The sequence below is a fragment of the Typopeltis vanoorti genome, chromosome 25 (genome assembly GCF_054136105.1).
Source record: "Typopeltis vanoorti isolate ZY-2024b chromosome 25, IOZ_Tvanoo_1.0, whole genome shotgun sequence".
Lineage (NCBI taxonomy): Eukaryota > Metazoa > Arthropoda > Arachnida > Uropygi > Thelyphonidae > Typopeltis > Typopeltis vanoorti.
In genome coordinates, this window is record NC_143573.1 from 21,056,657 (window position 1) to 21,081,423 (window position 24,767).

At 35.3% G+C, this 24,767-nt stretch overlaps 1 protein-coding gene across 1 annotated transcript in view; it reads right to left on the reverse strand.

Annotated features, from left to right (window-relative positions):
- Positions 1-4,773: 4,773 nt before the first annotated feature.
- The window catches only part of LOC150092595 (ion transport peptide-like), a 32,987-nt gene continuing 12,993 nt past the window's right edge, over positions 4,774-24,767 (reverse strand). The window contains exons 2-4 of the mRNA XM_090414820.1: positions 23,112-23,230; positions 13,641-13,861; positions 4,774-5,040 (exon numbers count right to left, since the gene is read on the reverse strand). Coding sequence (XP_090270946.1) covers positions 4,926-5,040; positions 13,641-13,861; positions 23,112-23,230 — 455 coding nt within the window. The 3' untranslated portion in view covers positions 4,774-4,925. The remainder of the gene's footprint in view (positions 5,041-13,640; positions 13,862-23,111; positions 23,231-24,767) is intronic.

A 24,767-nucleotide genomic window follows, 5' to 3' on the forward strand; every position in this document is an offset into this window, starting at 1 on the left:
GAAAAAACGTTGATCCTCACCCGTGCTTAACACACATATTCTTAATAAACTCCTGGTGATAACTCTCTTTCTTAGTAATCCTTTTTACAAAGTATTGCAATATTTCTCCTTTATTTTTTCTGTAAAATCCCTTCACCAATTTATATGTATCTATTATATATCTTTTTCCTTCCATTTGAATCTGATAACAGATTGATAATATATTCTCTGATTTAAACACCGTGTATATAATTCAAATCAGTTTTGTAATATGATATTGGTTTTAGCCTCTGCACACTATATCTCCATGAAATTCAGAACCAGACCTGTTCATTGCAGTCAATATAGATTATGTGAATCTGATTGAGCTCTCATAAAGAGAAAAAATAACACCTTTATTAAAGTTCGTTAGCATACTGCTCAACAAAGCAATATATCTTCCGATCTTCAAGTTCCATATTTTATAACATCTAGCTTCCCATCCACTCAGCAACAAGAAGGCTAATAGTCCAGCCAATATAATATACAATGCAATCTCTTCTGTCTATATTCAAAAACCTTGCACTTGGAAACAAACAGGTATGTATCCTTAAGTGACACTATAACAAAGTCATTTCTTACCGTCCTAACTTTGAATTTTCAGAAAACGATTGTACACCCACCTTTAAATCATCCTCGATATCCTAATAAACAAATTAAAGATGAATTCTTAGTTTCGTAATGACTCCCAAGAAGCTAAGTCTACAGAAGGAAAAAAATGATCGTTTCGATTTTAGTCTGATGGGAAATATTTTTTATTGGTCAGTCGAATTAGTAAATGTCTGTTAATTATTATTAACAGAGATTTACTAATTATGATTAGAATTATGATTATAATTATATGTATTATGATTAGAAATGCAAAATAGTTGCAACTATGGCAGTATTCTTTTTACTTATCATCTTGTTCAACTTAACGAAGGCAGAGTTGAGTTATTTATCAATTTAGAAAAGTTACGGCTAAAAGAGCACTGTCTGATCCCTTTGATAATGAAAAAAGTCTTAGGAGATTTGTTTAATTGATCATTTGAGTCATAAATTCAACAGCAGTCCAAAGATATTTTACTAGTCTTCAATGTTTATCATTCATTAATGGTGCCAGCTTATCATCAGTTCTCAATCATCCTAAATTATTAATAACTTGTGGTGAGATATAATTGTTAAAGGCCTTCGCAAGTACGCTAATATCACAGTGTTAACAATTCAAGAACATCTTGTCAAATTAAACGGTATTCCTCTTTGTCCACGGTAATAATGTCATCTCGAAGATACAATGCTAAAGCCACTGTCACACTTCTAAATTTTCAAAGAAGTGTATATCGCCCTTCGATCCATTGCCTGTCTCAATTGCTTTGTATGTAATACTCTTTGAGATCTTTCATCCTCTTATCCATGTTGCCAACTCCTTACCCACCGTAATTTCAATAATAATTTATAGAACACAGTTTTCAGTCCTACGTCTTTGCTAAGTCCAGTAATATCGCCTCGTAATGACTGCTATTATCTTAAGTTTTTGTCAAATTTACACCCACGACGAGTTCTGAACCTACCGAACATTATAAATGTAAAACTTAGCTAAGAGTAAGATGATCCTGAAATCCTACTTTTGAGGCCGAACATAAAACTTTTTTTCCCCAAGCTGCTCCAACCATCTAGTAACTGACTGACGATCTCAATGACATTCCCCTACCACCTAAAAACGTTCGCAAATATCCGCTGCACGCTTTCTAATCCATGGCGTGTTGGTTGGCGAGCGAACGGGTCATCCTGGCCACCATGCACCTTCATTCCCTCTAGGAACTATGCATACAGTTCCCAATCCTTTCATAACAGTAATAATTTCATATTGAGAATAGATTCTTGTTTTGGCATCTTGGAAAGAAGCCAACGACACTCCCCATTGGAAAGGTGCATCGTGAACTTAAGGAGTCACGTGTTTGTAGCTGGTATTAATAGGAGAAATATGATGTTCCTAAGTCAGTGCAACTGTGGACAGCTGTGAAATTACTGCGAGAAATGAACTGAGAGTGTTTGTGAGAGGATGTCATGTTGCTGGCCTATCTATTCGGCAAACGGCAATGTTGAGATATTGAGCCACTCCAGGTCAACAATCAGTGACGTTATACTGAAACGGAAGCTCAAGAAGTCAACTACAAATTCTACATGAACTGGACGACCCATCCCACTCACCAAACATAACCGTAGTATTCAATGAAGGATAACATGTAAAAACCGCCATTCTTCGGCAGACACGTTGAATACGGAGTTCGGGACATCTACTGGAACACCAGTCTGCACAAAATCATTCAGAACCGAAGCTCACAACATGGGTTTCATAGTAGGGCCGCAATATGCAAGTCCCACATTACTAAAACGAACATGCAGCGTAGTCGTCAGTGGTGCAACGAGTGTGTACAGTAGGATGTGGAAGTTTGGAAAGCTGTACTATAGAGCGACGAATCACGCTAAACCCGCTATAGAGCATATGGACGGATGTGGGTGTGGCGTATGGACAGTGAACGTCTCATACCAGAATGTTTAACCCAAACTATGAGATTCAGAAGTGGCGGTCTGATGGTACAGTCCTGTTTTTTATGGTTTTGCCTCGGACCTCCGTTTGTGGTGCTACGAACATTGAACTCCGTGAGTTATCTGAACATTCTGGAAAATGCAATGTTTCCTACTTTGTGGTGTTACTACAGAAATAACAAATTTTCTCTCAAAAAAATTTGTAATTTCTGTAGTAATACCACAAATCACCTTTTATTACGATGACTTGGTAAAATCATCGTAATGAAGATAATCAGCGTAATGAAGCTAATCGTAAATCAGCGTAATAGAGCTGACTGTTTTCCGAAAAGGTGGAATATCTCGGGTGTTTATAACCAGTGGAAATATGACCCATATTGTTGGTCTAAGAGGCGTAACTGTGGTTCTAAGAGTATCAGAAACGAGATCGTGGTCCTCTGAGAAGGATTCTACGGACAAGCAGTACTTCCTGTGCAGCAATTGACTGAAGCATTTAATGAAGGCTATTCCAACTCATATCTCAACGGACTACGTACAGCAAATTGAAGTGGGTTTGTATTTGCAGTCGCATTTCTATACGAAAACCACGGATTTCTGCGAAGTTTTTAAGTTCAATGGCCAGTATGTATCTTCACGATTGTTTCTATATTTAAAATATCATTTAATGTCAGATTCGAACCCGCAGACGATACGCTGGAGATCGTATCGGCTACGGTTTCGAATCTTGCCGTAGGCATGGATGTTTGTGATTGTCTGTGAAAATACCAGTGGTGGTGGTGGACAGTAGATTGCTTTGGGGTAGATGATAATGGTAGTTGCGGTTCTTTGTAGTTGGTGGATTTTAGTAGTGCCCTCCTTCGATGAGTCTGTTGGACTCCCTGGAGGTGTCACATAATAATAATAATAATAATAAATATCTGCTATGGTAGTACGCACCGTATTTCTAATGTGAAATGTATCACAGCCTAGTTGTATTTCTTGGCTATGTACCGTAAATGTTTTGTAGTTAATAGTGAGATTCATATTTACATATATTTTGATATTAACTTTTTAATAATTATTAATGTAACCCTGAGTTATTCTACACTGCATATTTTTAGGTTAGCTCTTTGTTTAGAAATAAATGGTAGATCTTTTCATTTGGTTATAAATCGCTTTAGGCTTCAATTTCACATTTCCATATTTCGAATAAAAACTACGTAGACACGGCAATGAAAATAAGTAATTTACTCATTAATTTTCCCAAATCATTCTGGCATTATCAAATGCGTTTTGAAACCTAAGGGTTCAGCGAAGACTGAAAATCTGATAATCAGAGTGACAATTAGAGGATAGAGCTTATTTTTTATTTATTTGTTTGTTTGTTTTATTATAAGTTCAATTCCTATAGAAAACTAAAGGAACTTCTCTGATCCTTTTTTTCAGCCAGTTCTTTAGCCCATTTCACATACAATTTTGCTTTTTTTTCATCTAAACTCAATTCTAAATTCCTTGTCTCAGAAAAACATCGACCGTATAACTCGTTATTTCATGCAATAGTACGTATTTTAACATTCCTGTTGTTGATGGAACTTGTTAGTTTAAAATATTCTGCTAATTAGAAATAAACTATCTTTCTCTCCCTCCCTGCGATGCCTTGAAAATTATCATATACCCGTGAACTCAACTATTTGTGATGGCCAAAAAGAAGGCCCAGAGGCTTTTAAAAAATTAGTTTGGGTTAAAACACCGCCTCCTACTCTCATTTATTTATTTAAATTTCTAATTGTGGTCAGTGTACCTCTTCAGTAATCTCATCAGTAACGTTGAAATGATACATAATGCAGAAATGCATAAACGAATGACGTTTATTTTGAAGAAAAATCCATCTTAACTTTTTGTTTTGTTTTTTATTTTTTATTTTCACAAAAAGACCATTTCCATTGCATTCCTGATGACAATCAAGAATTTAATGGATAAATGTAAAGAAAATCAGAAGTGGTTGAATAAAATGACTATAATTAATTATAGTCATAGAATACATTTGTTAAAAATATCTGTGGTTTATTTATAAAATAAATAAATAAATATATATATATATATTTTTTTTTTTTTTTTCTGTGGAAATAAACGTTTTCTTCTAAAATGTATTGCACATCCAAATTAATTTCGCAAAGAAAAAAAAAATCTGTTAGATTGCCAGTATTTATATCGACAATTATATGCTCAATGAGAGAAAGAAACATGTTCTAGAATTTTGCTTTTATTGATGTTTTTTTTTTAATACAGCTGATTCATACACAATTATTTAATCAGAGCTTGTAATCATGTTGATTTCTTTCAATGTGACTTTAATAATAATAATAATAATCTGTTGTGTCGAAAATCCCGATTAATTTTCACTTCTGTTCTCCGGATAATTCTTTTGCAGTGTCGAACAACTCCTGTTGTTTATCAGCTAAAAGTAAAGCATCAATACATTGGGGGAAGTAATCATTTCGGAAACAGTTGGACCTACAATGAAAATAATGATTATGAGCTTCATGATATGGGAACAATCGTAATAAATAATCTTTTAATTAAGTATCGTTTACAAATGAAGTAATGTGTAGAAATTTATCTAATTGTCCAGATTTTTTTTTTGTGTGTGTAGGCGTGTGTGCGTGCGTTTCTCATAATGTAAAAACACAGCCTAGGGGCTGTGTTTTTACATTATGAGAAAATATCAAGGATAGTGAGGGAGCTTGCTCCACCTTTGATACGAGTTGCCTTGGTGTTGTACTGACAAGTGGTTACTTACACTTGGATTTGCCGATAGTTTTTCGGTATGAAACTCATAGATCTTAGTTCTAGTTCTTAGAGTTTCGCTTACTGGCAGATAACATCAAAGGATTTGTATCCCCTTCATTATTATTAAGGTTGCCAGAAAAATAGCCTTTCGGCTTTCATTCGAAATAAGTATAGTTGCCTCCCAAATTAGGACGAATGAAGAATAGAGAGAGCACAGTCTCCTGGAGAGAATCGATGCATAATTAAATTTATGTCTAAAAATTCAGAAATCTTTCTTGCAAAAATGAGTGCGTACAAGTCTGGTTTTGATATTGTTACTAATAACGGTTTATGCATAAAATGCTTTGCACCTCTTAATAGAAACAAAGAAATTTTCTTAATATAAATTCAGATATTTCCTCCGATAGAAAAATGAAACACGTTTCTCTAAGTTTTGCCAAAAATGATAGTAGATCATTTTTGGCAAAAATGATCTTTTGTTTAGTAGATAGAACAACCAGGCGAACTTAATTTCAGCTGAAGTGAATTGAGTTTGATTATTCTGGATTAAGTTGAATTAATGGGTATTGTCCAGCCAAAATGATTGCCAAAAATGATCTACTACCATTTTGCCAAAAATGATAGTAGATCATTTTTGGCAAAAATGATCTTTTGTTTAGTAGATAGAACAACCAGGCGAACTTAATTTCAGCTGAAGTGAATTGAGTTTGATTATTCTGGATTAAGTTGAATTAATGGGTATTGTCCAGCATGACCGCAAATGCTAGTTCACTTCAAACTGCAGGCCAAAACAGAAGTTATTGAAAATAAAGATACTCTTTCAGACACTTCGACACATTTACCAGTATATGATAGATGTTTCTTTTTTGTTCATTAGCGAGAGAAAGTATTTTATCAGAATAGATTAATATCTTAAGTGGTCTAAACTTTCAATGTCATGTAGCTTCTATTATTGCAGATTAAGGAGCACCTTCAAACAGTCCTCCTAGCGGCTGTTGTTTACTTTATTATAATATGATTACAGCATAAGATGATATTGGATTCATAGATTAGTATAAATTAAGAAATAACATAGTTGAACATAGACCCAAACTTGTACATTATCAGTAAAGCGAAGAATAAATAAAACGCTAAAATAATTCATTAACAGTATATTACAGAAAATGGAAAAGGGAAAACAACTCAATATCTAGACAATGAATAAAATGTCTGAATAGAAATGAAAACTTAGAAAAGTATTGTGAAAAGTATATATATATATATATATATATATATATATATATATATATATATATATATATATATATATATATATATATATATATATAGACAATCTGAAAACAGTATAACCGTTTGCTATACAAATAACCCCACAAATGAAGATAGACACACTACTATTTGCAGATGATCATATACTATTAGCTACATCAGAAGATGATATACAAAGATCATTAAAATAATTATATAATGTCCCAAAACATTATAATATGACAATATCAAAATAAAATAAGAAGTAAAACAGTGATAGATAATAAACTCTTAGAATAAGTAGATACTTTCAGATACTTGGGATGTAATTTGTCATAAGAAAAAGAAACTGACATAGACACTAAAATATCAAACTTTATCAAAATAAATGACATAATAAATATTATATTTAAGCCATCCCTAGTACAAAAACACACTAGAATCAGATTACATAATGTCTTGTCAAAACCAACTCTACTATGCGGAAATGAAACATGGACCATAAAAAGGAAAGATGAAAAACGAACTCAAAGAGCAGAAATGAAATTTCTCAGAAAAACAGATGGATATACCAAGTGGGACCATAAAACAAATGAAGAAATCTTACAATCCCTGAATCTAAAACCAATTAATTTCTACATAAGACAGTATATAAACACAGATGGATAGAACATTTAAATAGAACGGACAACAGCAGACTACCAAAAATATTATACAGATACAAAATAAGTGGAAAAAGAAGAATCGGAACACCAAGAAAAAGATGACATGGGACCGGAACAAGCTATCTGGCCTAAAATCCATGTTAGGAAGAAGTAGAGGAGGAGGGTACAGAATAGGAATATCATACCGGCTGCTTTAAATAACGATAAACCCCTAACCAGAAAATTCATTTCATATTGCACACAACACACATAACCTTTATCAGTTCTGTTGATGCTTATGATCTTCAGTAACTGTCTCTGGAGGGGGCGGGGGTAACCACATAAGAAACTCTCAATTTCTATACGTTCATGTACATCAGGGGTGTCAAACTGGCGGCCTGCAGGCCGCGTGCGGTCCCCAAAGCAATTTCGTGCGGCCCCAGACGCCTCAAGGAAAGATTTAAAAAAAAATGATTGCTTTTTATAATTAAACAGAAATACCGTATTTACTCGAATATAACTCGCCCTCGCATATGACTCACACCTCTCTACCCTGATTTTACTTTATGAAAAAAGAAATTAAAAATTTTTGCATGTACTGTACATCGTACACGAAAATAAAGTTTAACCACTTTCAACTGGGAACAATAACTCGCTCCGCGCTGTAAACAACATGCCTTCCCCAACTGCAATTAGAGACAACTGGTATGAAAACGGCACTAACTAATGAATCACATGTCCCCTCCCACATTAATCATGCTGTTTAGACTTAAGCAAAACCATATGTTTCACCGGCAAACACAGTATCTAACTAAAATCTATTGTTTTTAGTTAGATGTGTCTGAGTGCCCCTCTAACTCAAACACAAAGCTGCAATAAAATTCGTAAACGTGTTAAAACTAAAACATATAGAGTGAATGTTGTTAAGACAGTTTCAGATATTATAGAATTTGGTGTTGAAGAGAATTAGCGTTTCAGGTCAAAAATGTCAGCTTGACTTTGTGTTTTGGTAAAACGATCTTTTGTTAATACCGCACCAATCATATCCACATCTTCATAGCTGTTCTATCTCTATTGTTCTATCTCTAATACCATTGCTGCCTATTTCACGTTCTGCTTTCACTTCTCAGACATTCGTGAAGGGTGTTCATTAGGAATTTAAATTTTGTAAATTACTTGTAATTTTTACTTGGAATAATGGGAAAGAAGATGACGCTATTTGGATAGATGACTTTGACAATGCACACAAGGAAACCGTTCTGGAGGCCGGAAGTAGTTATAACGAAGAGGAGATTCTTGGTACGTCATTCCCATTTTCAGTTTTTTTTCTGAAAACTTTAGTTTCTAAAAATCCCCGCATATATCTCGCACCATGATTATTTAGCTTTAATTGGGGGGGGGGGGGGAGTGCGAATTATGTTCGAGTAAATACAGTATCGATTTATTCGTTTTCATACGCCATTTATAGTTACAATATGAATGCAACGACCTGCTATAATATAATTGCAGTAATAAACATTTATATCGCAATTTCAATGTTAGATCCGATCCTAATCATTCGTAAACTATATAGTTACAATATGGATGCAACAATCTGCTGTAATATAATTGTAATAATAAAACTTTATGTTGCAATTTCAATGTTAGATCCGATCCTAATCAGTTTACAGCACGCTGCTGGTAGCGTACTGAAAAAGTTGAATTCTATTGGCTGCCAGCTGTTCACGTGACGCGCAGCATACGCACTCATGGGAATTCAGCTATGAGTTTATAATTGCCTACTACAGTCAATCAGTGATCTTGAAGTCAATGCGCCGAACACGATACAACGACAATCTAGCAGTGAGAGAATCCCTTTTCTTATTTAAAATAAAGAGCCAATAGGCTTCATTTCGGCGATGTAAACATTATTTAAATTAAGGGGATATTAAATCTCACATTGTTTTAAAACCGAATAAGAAACTCAAAGATCGGAATCAAAGAGTTTCATGCCGAATATAGTAACTATAAAAGTATCGGAGACTACTAGCGTAAGCTAAAGCACGTAGTTCAAGTACGTAGTACAAACCAGGGCAATTCTTTGATTCCGATCTTTGAGTTTCTTATTCGGTTTTAAAACAATTTGGGATTTAATATCCCCTTAATTTAAATAATGTTTACATCGCCGAAATGAAGCCTATTGGCTCTTAATTTCAAATAATTTATGGGTGCACCTTTTCGACAACTCGTATAGTAGAGTATATAAGTTCTTTTCGCTATATCCTTAGTATTATATTTGGTCTAGCTACTCACTGATGAGATCTCAATAAAGATCGAAACCGGTCTGGGTAGTGACCTCCCACCATAATGTATAACATCATAGATCTCCTAGGAGATGGGTTTTACATTATACATTATGTGAAAACACTAAGAATAGCGATCAGAACTTTCTCCACCTTTACTACGAGTTGCCCTAGTTTGTACTACGTACTTGAACTACGTGCTTTAGCTTACGCTAGTAGTCGCCGATAGTTTTATAGTTACTGTATTCGGCATGAAACTCTTTGATTCCGATCTTTGAGTTTCTTATTCGGTTTTAAAACAATTTGGGATTTAATATCCCCTTAATTTAAATAATGTTTACATCGCCGAAATGAAGCCTATTGGCTCTTAATTTCAAATAATTTATGGGTGCACCTTTTCGACAACTCGTATAGTAGAGTATATAAATTCTTTTCGCTATATCCTTAGTATTATATTTGGTCTAGCTACTCACTGATGAGATCTCAATAAAGATCGAAACCGGTCTGGGTAGTGACCTCCCACCATAATGTATAACATCATAGATCTCCTAGGAGATGGGTTTTACATTATACATTATGTGAAAACACTAAGAATAGCGATCAGAACTTTCTCCACCTTTACTACGAGTTGCCCTAGTTTGTACTACGTACTTGAACTACGTGCTTTAGCTTACGCTAGTAGTCGCCGGTACGTTTATAGTTATACCATATTTGGCATGAAACTCTTTGATTCCGATCTTTGAGTTTCTTATTCGGTTTTAAAACAATGTGGGATTTAATATCCCCTTAATTTAAATAACCCTTTTATTATTATTTTTTATTTTTATTTGCAATAGTATCGTGCACTGGTCTACAGTTTTGTGCGGTTTTATTGAAACATTTTTATAAAAATTGTTAATAATATTAATACTATATTTATTCACCGAGGCAATGTCGCTTTCCAAGCCAACAAGAAAAAGAAAAATTGCTCATGAGAGGAGAAAATTTCAACAAAAAAGGAAATTAAATTTCTTCTGCACTGAAAAAGGACAAAATGGTGTGCATTATTTGTAACGAAACAATTAATGTAGCCAAAGAATATAATATAAAAATGCACCACGATAAAATTCACAAAGAACAATATTCACGCTTTGAGGGTAAACTGAGAGAAGAAAAATTAAGAAGTATGAATAATTCACTTTAAAGTCAACAACAAGTATTTTCAAAAATTATGAAAGATAATGAATCAGCAGTGAGAGCCAGTTATGAAATCAGCTATTTATTGGCGAAACATTCCAAACCTTTTAGTGACGGTTCCTTGGTTAAGGAATGTATGATAAAAGCAGCCGAAAATGTATGTCCCAAAAATGTGCAAGTATTTCGCGATATTTCTTTGTCCAAAAATACCGTGATCGAAAGAATAACCGAAATGCAGATAATCTGCGTGACCACTTGCAAGAAATATCCGCAAACGTACAGTGCTTTTCAATTGCACTTGACGAAAGTTTCGATATTCACGACGTGGCTCAAGTTGCTTTGTTTCTTCGGGCTTGCGACGACAATATGAATATTATTGAAGAGTTCTTGGAAATGATTCCCATTCATGGAACCACTACAGGGGGAAGACATTTTTGACGCCGTGTTGGGCATGTTTGAAAAATATTAACTTCCTCTGAACATGCTCGTAGCAGTGACAATCGATGGTGCTCCAGCAATGACAGGCAAAAATAAAGGTTATGTGTCAAGACTTGCCGCAAAGTTATAGGAAATGTATCCAGACATTCCAAAATTAAAATCTTTCCACTGCATTATTCATCAGCAGGTCCTGTGCTCCAGAATGTTGGAAATGAGCAGCGTACTTAAGCCTGTGACAAATATCGTGAACTTCATTCGATCCAGAGGCCTCAATCACCGCCAATTTGCACAATTTCTAAAAGATTTGGAGAGTGAATTTGAAGGGCTACTTTATTACACAGAGATTCATTGGTTATCTTGTCATAAGGTTATAAAAAGCTTTTTTTACTTTTAGAGGAAATAAAATTGTTCCTAGAAATGAAAAATCATGATGTTGCATTTCTTAATGATCAGACATGGGGATCTGGCATTCTTAGTTGATATTATAGGACATTTGAATGATTTAAATGTCAAACTTCTGGGGAAAGATCAGTTAATAACACATGTTTGATGCACTGGCAAGTTTTAGATGTAAGTTAGTTTTGTTTCAAAATCATTTAAAAGGGAATATTCTAAATTACTTTCCTATGTGTGACCAGTTGAACAATAAGAATCAAAGTTTTACCTTTTCTCAATATTGTCCCAAACTAGAAAAGATAAAAGAAGACTTTGATAGGCAATTTAAAAATTTCAAAGAGCAAGAAGAAGTTTTTTCGCTTTTTACGGATCCTTTTCCTTTAATTTCGAAAAAGCTCCTATTTGTATTCAAACGGAACTTATTGATTTCCAAAACGATTCCATTCTAAAAGCGAAATACCAAAACGTTGGTGTACCAAAAATATACAGTTATTTAGGTCAAAAATATCCGGAAATAAAAAAGTTTGCAGCAAATATCCTATGTTATTTTGGAAGCACCTATTTATGTGAACAATTATTCTCATGTATGAAAGGTAACAAAACAGCCCACAGATCAAGATTAACCGACGTCAACCTTTCTGCCACGATTAAGGTCGTATTCTCACAATCTTTGAGTCCAAATTTTGATAGGCTGGTTAGTAATAAACGTTGTCATGTGTCGGAAAAAAAATAAAATACTTAAATTAAATTATTATAATTATATTATGCAAGTATATATATATATATTTTTTTTTAACCCGAAAATATTATAATTTTTCCCCAAAATATTTTCAGTAACATTTAAAAATTCCTTTAAAAATTCAAAATATAGGACCCCCCCCCCCCGCCCCCAAAAAAAATATATATATAGAAGTATTTTATATCAACGCAAACACCAAACTTTTCAAACTAACAGGACCCGTAAATTTTTGTGATGGTTATTAAACGAAAGTTTATACTTTTTTTAAGAATGTATAAATATATAAATATTTGGTTTATTTAAATAAAATTTAATTTCGTTTTAATTTGGATTAAATGCTATCTATTGTAAATATTAATATAATAAAAATATTCTTTATATTATTTTTTTTTTGAGTTGTCATAATCATTATAATATTATTTTTGTCTTGTAATGCTTAGAATAAATAAAATTTTTGTTATTAATTTTCCAATTTATTTATACTCATTTTTTCACTTCCCTTCGATTCTAATTAATGCAGGTATTTTTAGCCGAAAACATTTTGCGGCCCACTTGAGATACAGTTTTATAGCAAATGGTCCGTAGTCCAATTTGAGTTTGACACTCCTGATAGACATGCTTACGCTGACTAACTAATAGAAAATGATGCCATTTTAAAAGTTGTTTTTCAAGCACTTGATTACTGAAGTTATGCTCGCTTTCTAGATCTTTTTTAAATCATTTCACGTTGCATATTTAAATCATATATAAATAATTCTATAAAATATCATTGTATACATAACACATCATAAAAGCATTTACGTTTTTATTTATTACGGTCAATGATTACTTGCTGTAACTCCCACACATGAAAGTTGGTAAAACTTTACCTTAGTATATTAATATCCTGAGTGTGCTAAGGATTTTCAGTAGTTTCATTCATTTTTATGTTTTGGCTTTTATTTTTACATAACCAGAAACTCTGCTCCAGAGACAAAAGATGGAACTTACTTTTTCAAGTCACTTCTGGTCTCCAATAAACGGTGATCTCACACCGGCAATAACATTCATTCCCCCAACTAAAAACAAACATCCATAAGGACTACGGGATCGAAATAAGTCGAAAATAGAATGCAATGGGTGTTTTTTTTATTTATTTTTTAAGCCGAAATTATATGATCTACTTAAACATATTTGGTAAAGTATTATCGAGTGTTTTGTTATTCTTTTGTTTTATCTTTCAATTCATCATCTTTGCGTTACATCTTAGGACTAACTCCCAGTGATCTGAAATGTGTCGTACCGTTGGCTTTAATCACCTGAATTAAATTAAAAGAGAATAATCATGTATGATTATTCTCTTTTTAATGTAATTAGTGCGACTACTTCATATGAATAGGATTACTGATACAAGTTCCATACCTGCACATGTCGTATATATTTGTCTCACGATAGAGTTCATAGCACTCTTCGCAGATTCTACCTAGCCGAGCAAAATTTCCTTGGTTGTATACTCCGAAGCAGCCGAGACTGGCAAAGATGCGTCTGTTAATTATCCTGGCTTGGGTGTATATTGGAGGCGTCACGAGAAATGCATCAATAAGAAGAGTACAGATGATCACCTGACTCTTAAAAAGGTCCATCTGGAAGAAGAAAAAAACAAAAAAAAATCATAATAACAGTATATTAACATATTATAAGGTTGAGAGTATTTGGCGTAAAAAAGTTTCCGAGTCCTTTTGTATGACTTTAGGTGACCAAACAGCTTTCATATTTGAAACTGCGTCGAAGATACTTCAAAAATACTTAAAAATAGAAATAGTTGAAGTTAACAAACATAAATACCTAATTTCTAAATACAAAATTTAATATAAACACATATTCAGCCTGCGTAATAGTTCAGAACATTTACAAATACAAAGGTTCTTCCCAAAATAATTGTCAAAGGATATTATCTAACGTTGATTGATTATGCGAGCTTGGGTGGATGAGTCAAAAGTTTCTCCGACGTACAAGCTGCAGTCTCCCATCGTGGAGTGCAAATTTATGAAAGACATTCATAAATTTCATCGTTAGTGTTTGATCGTTATTTAAATGATTTTCAAAGTGGCTTGAAGACAGTACAGTGTTTGATTGTCACAATAGGGTTTTCAGATAATCTAAGTTTTAGTCCACCCACTTAAATTACCAACTTGATAACTCTAAGTTGAAAGTACTTTTATAGCTTTTAGTAGCAAAAGGTAAAAGTAACAGTCTTTTGAGATTCAAAACATTCTGGTATGTGAGGGCACTCTCTCTAAAAGGTGAGAGTTCGTTTAGTTTCGTTTGTTGGAATTATGGCAGAACCAATTAACACCGCAAGTCCAGTGTGTATTAAACGGAGATTTAAGAAATGAAATTCATTATTTGGAATCTAACCAAAATGTATCTCAATTTTGGTAATAACTCCACTGGATCTCTACAAAAACACTTTTAGTTGGGCAATGCCTGCATGGTTCGTCAAGTAGTTATCATCTACTGTCTACAAACTATGGTTGTGGGTTTACATCAAACTGTTGCATTGCTGTTTGTGCCGATGTTTAGGTAATACATGATTTCTGAACTGATGGGGGACCAGTACTCTACTAACGGTAGGCTGAAGTGGTTAGTGTTGATATCTTGAGCTATGTTTCCGTATTATGTAATCCTTATATATTATTGTGCTAATATGCTATACATTTGCAACCCTATATATATATACATACATACATACATACATCTTCAAGGCCCACTCTTCCTAATTGGGTTGTGGGGGCAACAGCTGCAAGAGGAACTTCCAATGGTCACGATCCTCTGCCACCAAGCTCAGGCGTTCTGGTGGGATTCCCAAACGTGTCCACCCAAGGTTTTAGATATAATCTATCCAGCGAGTCCTTGGCCTTCCACGTGGCCTCCCACCCTCTGGCTTGGCAAAGAGGGCCTGCTGAGGGAGCCTCTCTTGTGGCATTCTGACCAGGTGCCCGTACCAGCATAACTGTGATCTCTCAACACGGAGAAGCAGTGGTTGAGTATTGAGGGTTTCCCGAATTGCAAAGCTTCTGACCCTGTCGAGTTTTGTCAGTCCCACAACCCCTCGAAGGAACCTCATTTCAGCCGCTTGGATTCGTGTCCGCATTCTTTCGGTCATTACCCAACTCTCATGACCATAGGTGAGGATGGGGACATAGACTGTATTGAAGACAGCCAACTTTGCCTTCTGGCTTAACTCCCGCTTCAATACTACCGAACGGCCAAGCTCCCGCAATATTGAGCTTGCTAAGCCAATTCGAGTATCTAGCTCTACGTCCCATTTTCCATCATCCGTGAATATGGACCCAAGGTATTTAAACTTCTCCACCTGTCTCATTGGGACTCCACTTACATTTAGAGTGCACTGGGATGGTTGTCTTGAGACCACAAATATTTCAGTTTTGGCCACACTGATCTTCATTCCGGCGTCTGCACAAACAGCTACAAACCTATCCAGGGTCCGCTGGAGTTCATCTGTGGAAGAGCTAAGCAGAACTACATCATCTGCAAAAAGCAGACGTCCAATGCTACATTTTCCAATCCTGACACACTCACTGCCTCGGCTGTGCCTATCGATCCAGTCCATAAATATTATGAAAAGGAGGGGTGACAGAACACACCCTTGGCAGAGGCCAACGGAAACTGTGAAAGGTTCAGACTTTGTGCTGTTTACCCTGACACAAAACTCTGGGCATTCACACAGGGACTTGATGGCAACTAATAGTTGACCATCCACTCCATACTCCTGTACTACTTGCCAAAGCTTATCCCGAGAAACCCAGTCATATGCCTTCTCCAAGTCGACAAAATATGTGTAGACATTATTGACATATTCCCTAGATTTCTCAAAGACTTGCCTTAAAGTGAAGATTTGGTCAGTTGTGCTTCTACCAGGACGAAAGCCACATTGTTCTTCCTGGAACTTTGACTCAACTATGCTCCTGCACCATCTTTCCAAGCACCTGACATACACTTTCCCAGGCAGGCTGAGCAGAGAGATGCCACGATAGTTACTGCAATCCTTCTGGTCTCCCTTCTTAAAGACTGGTATTATTATGCCTGTCTGCCATTGCTTTGGTGCTCGCCCAGATATCCAAGCAGCCTGACACACTCGAGTCAGCCAGAGAACACCGTCTCGATTTAAGGCTTTTAGCATTTCGGGCCGAATTTCATCATCGCCTGCAGCCTTGCCCGATTTTAGCGATTTTATTGCTAAATGGACCTCTTCTGCTGTGAGAATAGTCATTGCCCCGATCTGCACCTCTTGGATGTCCACAACTGCTGGGCCACCCGGGTTAAGAAGGCTCTCAAAGTATTCCATCCATCTGTGGAGGATATCCTTCTCGGTTGTTAAAAGTGCACCATCAGAGGCCTTAATTGCCCTTGCTGTGCACGATTTCCTCCCTCGAAGGCGGCGGATGGTCTGCCAGAATATTTTCTTTGCATTTGCATAGGATGAGTCATATTTGAATAGGTGACCGCGTGCTACTGTTGGCATGAATGTGTGTGACAGCTAATTTTAGATCGCCAGTATTGGATTACTGCACTATGGGAATTAGGCAAATTGTAGTTCAGATTGTTGTTCAAGTGTGAAGGGTCCAGAACTATTTCTTTTGATTCTATAATACGTCTTTCAAATTCATCCTTGCAGATATATAAATTGGTTGTACGGTTCCAATCAATTTGGTGTGGCTGTTCTTCGAGGTTAGAGTTTGCGGAGAAGATCGCGTGACTGGAAAGGGCGCTCGCTCGTGTTCTACTGTAGGAGATGTCACGTCTATGTTCCTCAAGACGAAGTGAAACAGATTTATCTGTCTGGCCAAAATAAGGTCGACTACAGTGGCACACAACTTCATAAACATTAGGAAAATGCAGTTGGTCGTGTTTTGGTTTTGGTCCACTCAGAAAAGAACGAAGTTTTGGCAGAGTAGCATAGTCGGTCTTTATGTTGAATTTCTTCATAATCCTAGATAGTTTTGGAGTAAGAGAGCTGATAAGTGGTAACTGTATATGAGTGATAGGGTTGGATTCAGCTTCTTGTCGAGGTTGTTTTGGCGTTGTCTCAAACGTTTAGTGATGTTACGAGATGAATATCCATTATTTAAAATGGTGTTTTTCAAGTTTCTGAGGAGGGGAGTGATGAGAAGAGCCATGCAAATATCTATCAGTGTTTGTGGTTTTCCGAAAAATTGAAAATTTAAGACAGTCAGGTGATCTACTGATCTTTAGATCCAAGAAGGGGAGAACGCCGTTAATCTCTATTTCTGAAGTGAATTTAATGTTCTGATGTTGATTATTTAAATGGTTTAGGAAGTTTTGAAGTTCCTCTAAACCATGTTCCCAGATAAGGAAGACATCATCAATGTAGCGTAACCACAGTTTAGCTTTTAAAGTAGCTATAGAAATAGCTATCTCTTCAAAATCTTCTAAAAAAATGTTAGCTAAGACTGGGGATAGAAGGGCTGCCCATAGCTAACCCGCTAGTTTGTTTATATATTTTATCCTCATAACAGAAATAGCCGGATTTGATGCAGTGAGTTAGAAGAGCAAATATTTTTTTAGAAACCTTGTTCTTAAGAAGAGTCAGAACTTCATCTGTAGGTACATTCGTAAAAAGAGACACGATGTCAAAACACCATTCTGTCAGAGTCTATGAGATTTAAATTTTTAATTTTTGAGATGAAATCTTCAGAGTTTTTGATGAAGGAGGAGGAATTTCCAACTAAATGTTTTAACGAAGCTGCAAGATATTTAGACAGATTGTACGTGGGTAAGTCAAAGATTCCTAAGATCCACAAGGCTGACACTCCTCTAAGACCTATTGTAGAAGGTATTGGCTCGTAACATTACTAAACGTTTGAGACCACGCCAACAACTTCGACAAGAAGATGAATCCAACCCTATCACTCATATACAGTTACCATTTATCAGCTCTCTTACCCCAAAACTATCTAGGATTAGGGAGAAATTCAACATAAAGACCGACTATGTTACTCTGCCAAAACTTCGTTCTTTTCTGAGTCGACCAAAACCAAAACACGACCAACTGCATTTTCCTGATGTTTATGAAGTTGTGTGCGACTGTAGTCGACCTTATTTTGGCCAGACAGATAAATCTGTTTCACTTCGTCTTGAGGAACATAGACGTGACATCTCCTACAGTAGAACACGAGCGAGCGCCCTTTCCAGTCATTTGCTCTTCTCCGCAAACTCTAACCTCGAAGAGCGGCCACACCAAGTTGATTGGGACCGCACAACCAATTTATATATCTGCAAGGATGAATTTGAAAGACGATTTATAGAATCAAAAGAAATAGTTCTGGAGCCTTCGCACTTGAATAACAATCTAAGCTACAATTTGCCTGATTCCCATAGCGCAGTAATCCAATAGTGGCGATCTAAAATTATCTGTCACATACATTCTACTCATGTCAAGCGTAGCACGCAGTCACCTATTTAAATATGACTGTTACTATTCTGCTTCATTTGATTAAGCTGGAAAGTCAATGTTTTTTACCTTGTTATTTTTATACGTCATGTTATTTCTTACTCACCTGAAGAAGTCGGAACACCGATGAAACTAGTCGTGATTTATTAAAGGTTTTTGTTATACTTTCTCGGGTTCTAGACAGTTAAATTTTAATTTTATAAATATATACATCCCGAGTAAATCCTAATTACAACAATATATATATATATATATTTTTTTCCCAATTATATATATTTTTTTCAATTATATATATATATATATATATATATGTGTAATTGAAAAAAAAAACACAGCGTTGTTAAATCACGTCTGTTATACTGTAGTATAGATTAGACGCATTTCCTATACGTTATTAATCGATATGAAGATTATCATGCGCACAATTTTGACGTCATTACCTGAAAGTTTATGAACACTTTCCTTTTTATTTCTCCAATTATTTTTAAAAGAGCCTGTGTAGCTCAGTGGATGTGGCGTTTGCACACCACGGCGCTTGGCCGCACGAAGGAAGACTTGGTTTCGAGTCTAGTCGGCGACTAGAGAAAATTTTTCTAAGCCTTTTTTCGACCGGTTCCCGAATTAGTCGATCTCTGGCACGGGCAAGCAGGTTTTTCCTCCCGGAAACTCGGTTTTTTTGTAAACTCAAGAAAATCGACCGTAGAACCCACATTATTTCAGACATTAAATATATTGTGTTAGGGTTAGGGACCACGAGATGGCGGCACATTTGAGCCGTCTCTCTTCACTGCGTGCCGCTTAATTAGTGATAGCCTTGGGCCATCTATCTCTGATTGGGTACCAGTGGAGATTGAACTGCCCACTCGGTCTCCAAAAAGTTAGATAGGGCTAAATGGCCTCGCCTACTCCCCGTATACGGGAATAAAAAGGCGTTAGCTGATTTTTTTTTTAAATTATTTTTAATACTCGACATGTTTAGCTTTCACTTAAGAGTATTCAATTGGATGACAGCTCTTGTAACTCTCCTGTACTGTTACTACTGTTACTGAGCATCCCTCATCCCGGATGTTCTTTATCTCGTATAATACGCGTGTATGATAACAAAAACTGAAAAGTACTATGTTTCTCGTGTCCTACACAGCATTTGGACACAGCATGTGGATATGCATAAAATATTTTGAATATTTTATGCATATCCACAAAATTAATATTCTCAGACCTCGAGGAAGAATTCGTTCAGTGAAACTCAAAAGCGATAAAGAAAAATGTTTTATTAATTCTTTCCTGTTAGATTATTTGCCCAAAATGGCTAAAATTTCATCATCATCGTCATTTCAAAATGAATTTTATAAACTAAACAGGATGTTATAAAGTCAAGTATATTTTTCAAGTTAATCCTAAAAGAAACCAGATTGACAGCAACTTACTGATTTTGTTGTCCGGCAAGTCTTCTGATGAGATGAGCGATACCGCAATGGATATTCTAGTCTGATTTATGCCAGGTGATATATATATGTATATATACCAGAGAAAATATGTATGTCTGTGTGTGTGTGGGTTTCTGCGCATGTGTACTGTCAGTGGCATATACTTACAATAACCTCCAAGAAAACATTGATAGAGAGAGCTATACGTGCTGGTGGAGATGTTTTATGTTGGGTTCGAATGGAACTCATTCCTGCTAACGTCATAAGAGGCCGAATCAAAAGCGAAGTTATAAATGAACGTTATAATTATGGTTTTTGACAATGGCTACCAAGGACGATCACACACTCGGACTCTTTACTGGATACAGATCTAATGATGAGCCCACTACAGCACCATTAGCAGTAGGGGGTTGTTCGTTTTCAAACAGCTAATTATTTCTGTTACTCTTCTGTCCTGAATATCAGATAAAATGCTTTTTCGCGTTAAAAACAACTAAGAGACAACAGTTGCCGCCTCAGATACGTGTATGATATGTCAAATATCATACTTCTGTACCGTATTCAAATGAATACGGTACATTGAAATTCGAAATTATAACAATTCATACCATTTACTAATTCGATTTGGAAGCGTGTCCGGACAGTTCATCGCCGACAATTCATCGCGAGGAAAATTGATCGCGGAGAAAATTCATTGCACAAAAATTCTTTGCAGATATATGTGAAAAAAAATTTCCCATATAAGAGGTATTTTAAAAAATATTTATTTTAAAAATATTTTTAAAATTTAAGAAATATTTTAAACAATTAAGAAATATTTTTTAAAACATTTAAGAAATATTTTATATAATATTTAATATATCAATTATATATAGCTTTTTTTTAAATTTTTATTTATTATAAAGTTATTCATCACGGACATATGTGAAAAAAATTTCTCATAGAAGAAATATTTTTTAAAAAACAATTCAAAAAAATAAGTTAAGAAATATTTTAAAAAAAATTTAAGTCATATTTTTCAAAAAAAAATGAAATAAAATAAAATAAGAAGAAATAGCGGTTATGGTTGGCCGAGTTGGCGTATCTCATCTCCAGCCAAAATACTTCGGGTTCGAATCTCATCGTGGAAATGGGTATTTGTGATCGTCTTGAAAATAATAGTGATGATCGGCGGTAGATGGCGTTTGTGTAGTTGCTGTCAGTTGGTGATTGAATCGTGAAGACGGAGTTCTAGACCAGATGCCTTCCCACGATGAGTACTTGGACTCCCTGGAGTTGTCAAATAATAATAATAATAATAATAATAATAATAATAATAATAATAATAATAATAATAATAATAATAATAATATTTCGATTATACGAGGGTGGTCTAAAACTTTCTCGGACTCGACCATAGAAGGCAACACTATCGGCACAATCTTTTTCTAAGTTGGTACAGCTGTCTGAAGCAAAAATGTTGTCTGCATCCCTTGAAATCGATAAAATTGAGTATCGTGTGGTTATAAAATTCTTTGTAAAAGAAGGTTTAATTCCAAAACATATTCATTCGAAATTCATAAAAGTTTATGGGAACTCTTCTCCTTCGTTTTCGACAATTAAGAAATGGATTGCAGAGTTTAAACGTGGCTGTACCAGCCTTTGAAGATGATCCACGTGAAGGAAGTCCAAAAAGTGTAACAACACCAGAAATCGTTGATCAAGTTCACGATATGATATTGGATGACTGGTGAGTCAAATGTGTGAAATCGCTGAGACTATAGGCATTTCAAAAGAACGTGTAGAATATATTTTGCATGAAGAATCGCAAATGAAAAAACTTTGCACAAAATGGGTGCTACGCTTGCTCACAGCAGATCAAAAACACACTCGAATGAAAATCTCTAAACAGTGCTTGGAGCGTTTTAACTAGAATAAAACTTATTTTGTGTGTCGATTTATTACTATGGATGAAACTTGAATTCACCATTACACAGAACAGTGGAGAGAAGCCGGTTATTCAGCGCCAAAGAAGACAAGTCTGTTCCATCAGCAAGAAAAGTCATGGTATCGGTGTTTTGGGATGCTAAACATTTTCTTTATTAATTATCTTAAAAAGGGTTAAACAATAACTGGGGAATAATATTCCGATCTTTTAACCAAACTAGACGAAAAATTCGTGAGAAAAGACCCGGTTTACAGAAGAAAAATATCATCTTTCATCAGGACAATGCACCTGCTCACTATCTCTTCCCAAAACTAAAAATCTTCCTGGCTGGTCAGTTTTCTTCGAATCAACAGGTGATTGCAGCTATAGAGGGGTATTTTTCATATAATCCGTATCGAAGAACCTGTGTAGCTCAGTGGATGTGGCGTTTGCACACCACAGCACTTAACTGCACGAAGGAAGATTTGGTGTTTCGAGTCTAGTCGGCGACTAGAGGAAATTTTTCTAACCCTTTTTTCCACCGGTTCTCGAGTTAGTCGATCTCTGACATGAGCAAGCTGGGTTTTTCGTCCCGTAAACTCAAGAAAATCGATCGTAGAACCCGCACTAATTCCGACATTAAATACATTGTGTTACGGTTGGGGACCACGAGATGGTGTCATTTTTTTTTTGAGCCTGCCTCTTCACTGTTTGCCGCTTAATTAGTGATTGCCTTGGGCCAGTGGAGATTGAACTGCCCACTCAGTCTCCAAAAGTTAGACAGGGATGAATACGGCCTCAACTACTCTCAATGCGTGAATAAAAAGGTGTTAGCTGATTTTTTATATATATATATATCGGTATCATTTCAATTTTCTAGCGAATAATGCTTTCAACGAATTTTCCTCCCCGATGAATTTTCCCTGCGATAAATTTTCCTCTCGATGAGTTGTCCGTGAACAATTTGGAACAGCTCAAAACTGCTTTCAGAGGATGATTATTTAAAAAAAAAAAAAAAACAGTCAAATACTGTTTAAACATCCATTGCACAAAATATCCCTCACCTCGTTTCTTGTGCTTTCAGGTCTTCGCTCTTCAGCTGAAATACTTGGGGCTTTGGCCGTCTCATCCAGATAGGATACATCTTCATCCAGAGCAGATTTATCACCTTGTATATTCAATTCTGTAATTTAATTTTGCAAACATTATATCGTTTTATAAGCTAGGAAAGCGAAACTTTATACCGTATCAAGTAGATGGAAAACTTAGTTTATTATCTAACACATACATAAACAAGAATGGAAACAAAATAGTGAATTGGTAATTCTAATCACATTTAATCTAGGAGTTTACTGACCAGTATAATCAGTGGCTACTGTGAAGATGCTAGGACTAACTTCACTGAAGGTGCACGTGTCGCTATTCTTTGCTATCGCTAGGCAGCGGTATTTTATATTTACAGAAGAGATTGAATTCCCCTCCCCTCTCTTCTTGTAGGCACTCCCTGCTTTTACAGAAGGGCGGTATCTCCAATATTTTCCCTAAACCACTGCACCGAAATATCAAACTATTCCAAACATTTTATTTATTGTTATTTTTTAAAAAATTAACTTTATTAAATGATACATTTCTCTCGGAATAGTGCGTGAAAATGAATAGAAACACTGTAGTCACCAGTGTTGTTTTGATAATAATAAAAAAAAAAGAAATCAAGTGAACTTAACAATTACGTTTTCTCTAATCGATTTATATGGCCCTGGTAAACCGAGTTACTGAAACCACAGGGAATGCAGTTTCGACGTTGATTCTGATATCAGTTTTTTTTCGGAGGTAGAGTGGGGAATTACATATTCATTTCTTTCCCGTTGTTTTTTTACTTAATTAATTATAACTGTCTGCAGTTTCCAAAGTTTTAAATTCAAAAAATGTGTATATATATATATATATATATATATAAATCAGTTAACCCATTTTATTCTTTAGAGTAGTCGTAGTCTTCAAACCCTATCTAGCTTTTGGAGAGTGGAACTTGTATTTGCAACACGAAACAGATTGGATGTAAAGTGTCATTTTTTTTCTTCATTTAGCGATTCTAGTTTATTTATTTTTCGTACCTTTTGTAATTTCTTCGTATTATCTTATGATGATGATGATGAGAGGGTGGAAAAATACAAGAATATGCCCGCTGCTAACGCTGCTGACGTTTTTCATAGTTTTAAAATGGCTTTAATTCAGGTTTAGAATTTATTAGTGTTGCAAAGTAATTCTTTGTATCACACTGAAGATAGAAATGAATAATTCATCGAAATCGGCTAAGTAGAATCCAAATTTTGTATGCTGAAAATCTTGGACAAAGAAGACTGTGGTCACCAACGAGAGAAGATCAAAGGACCTGATCCCAAGATTACAGTAACTTAGATTCATTCAAACTCATGAATAAAGAGTTGAATTAATACACACATGGAACAAATTAACAAAAAATTCAAGGAATATGAACATTACTTACAGTACAATAATGAGACCCTTCAAGAAATGCTGGGAACTGTGCGAAACATGAAAAAGAAATTAACAGTAGCAACAGAAGTGAAGTAAACCTTAAGCACGAAAATGAAGAATTGTGAAAAGAAGTAAACACCGTCATAGTGCAACTGATAGACATCACCTCTGTTAAGCGAGGCCCACAAAAAAACAAAGAGACCACCACCAATCATCCCTCGTTT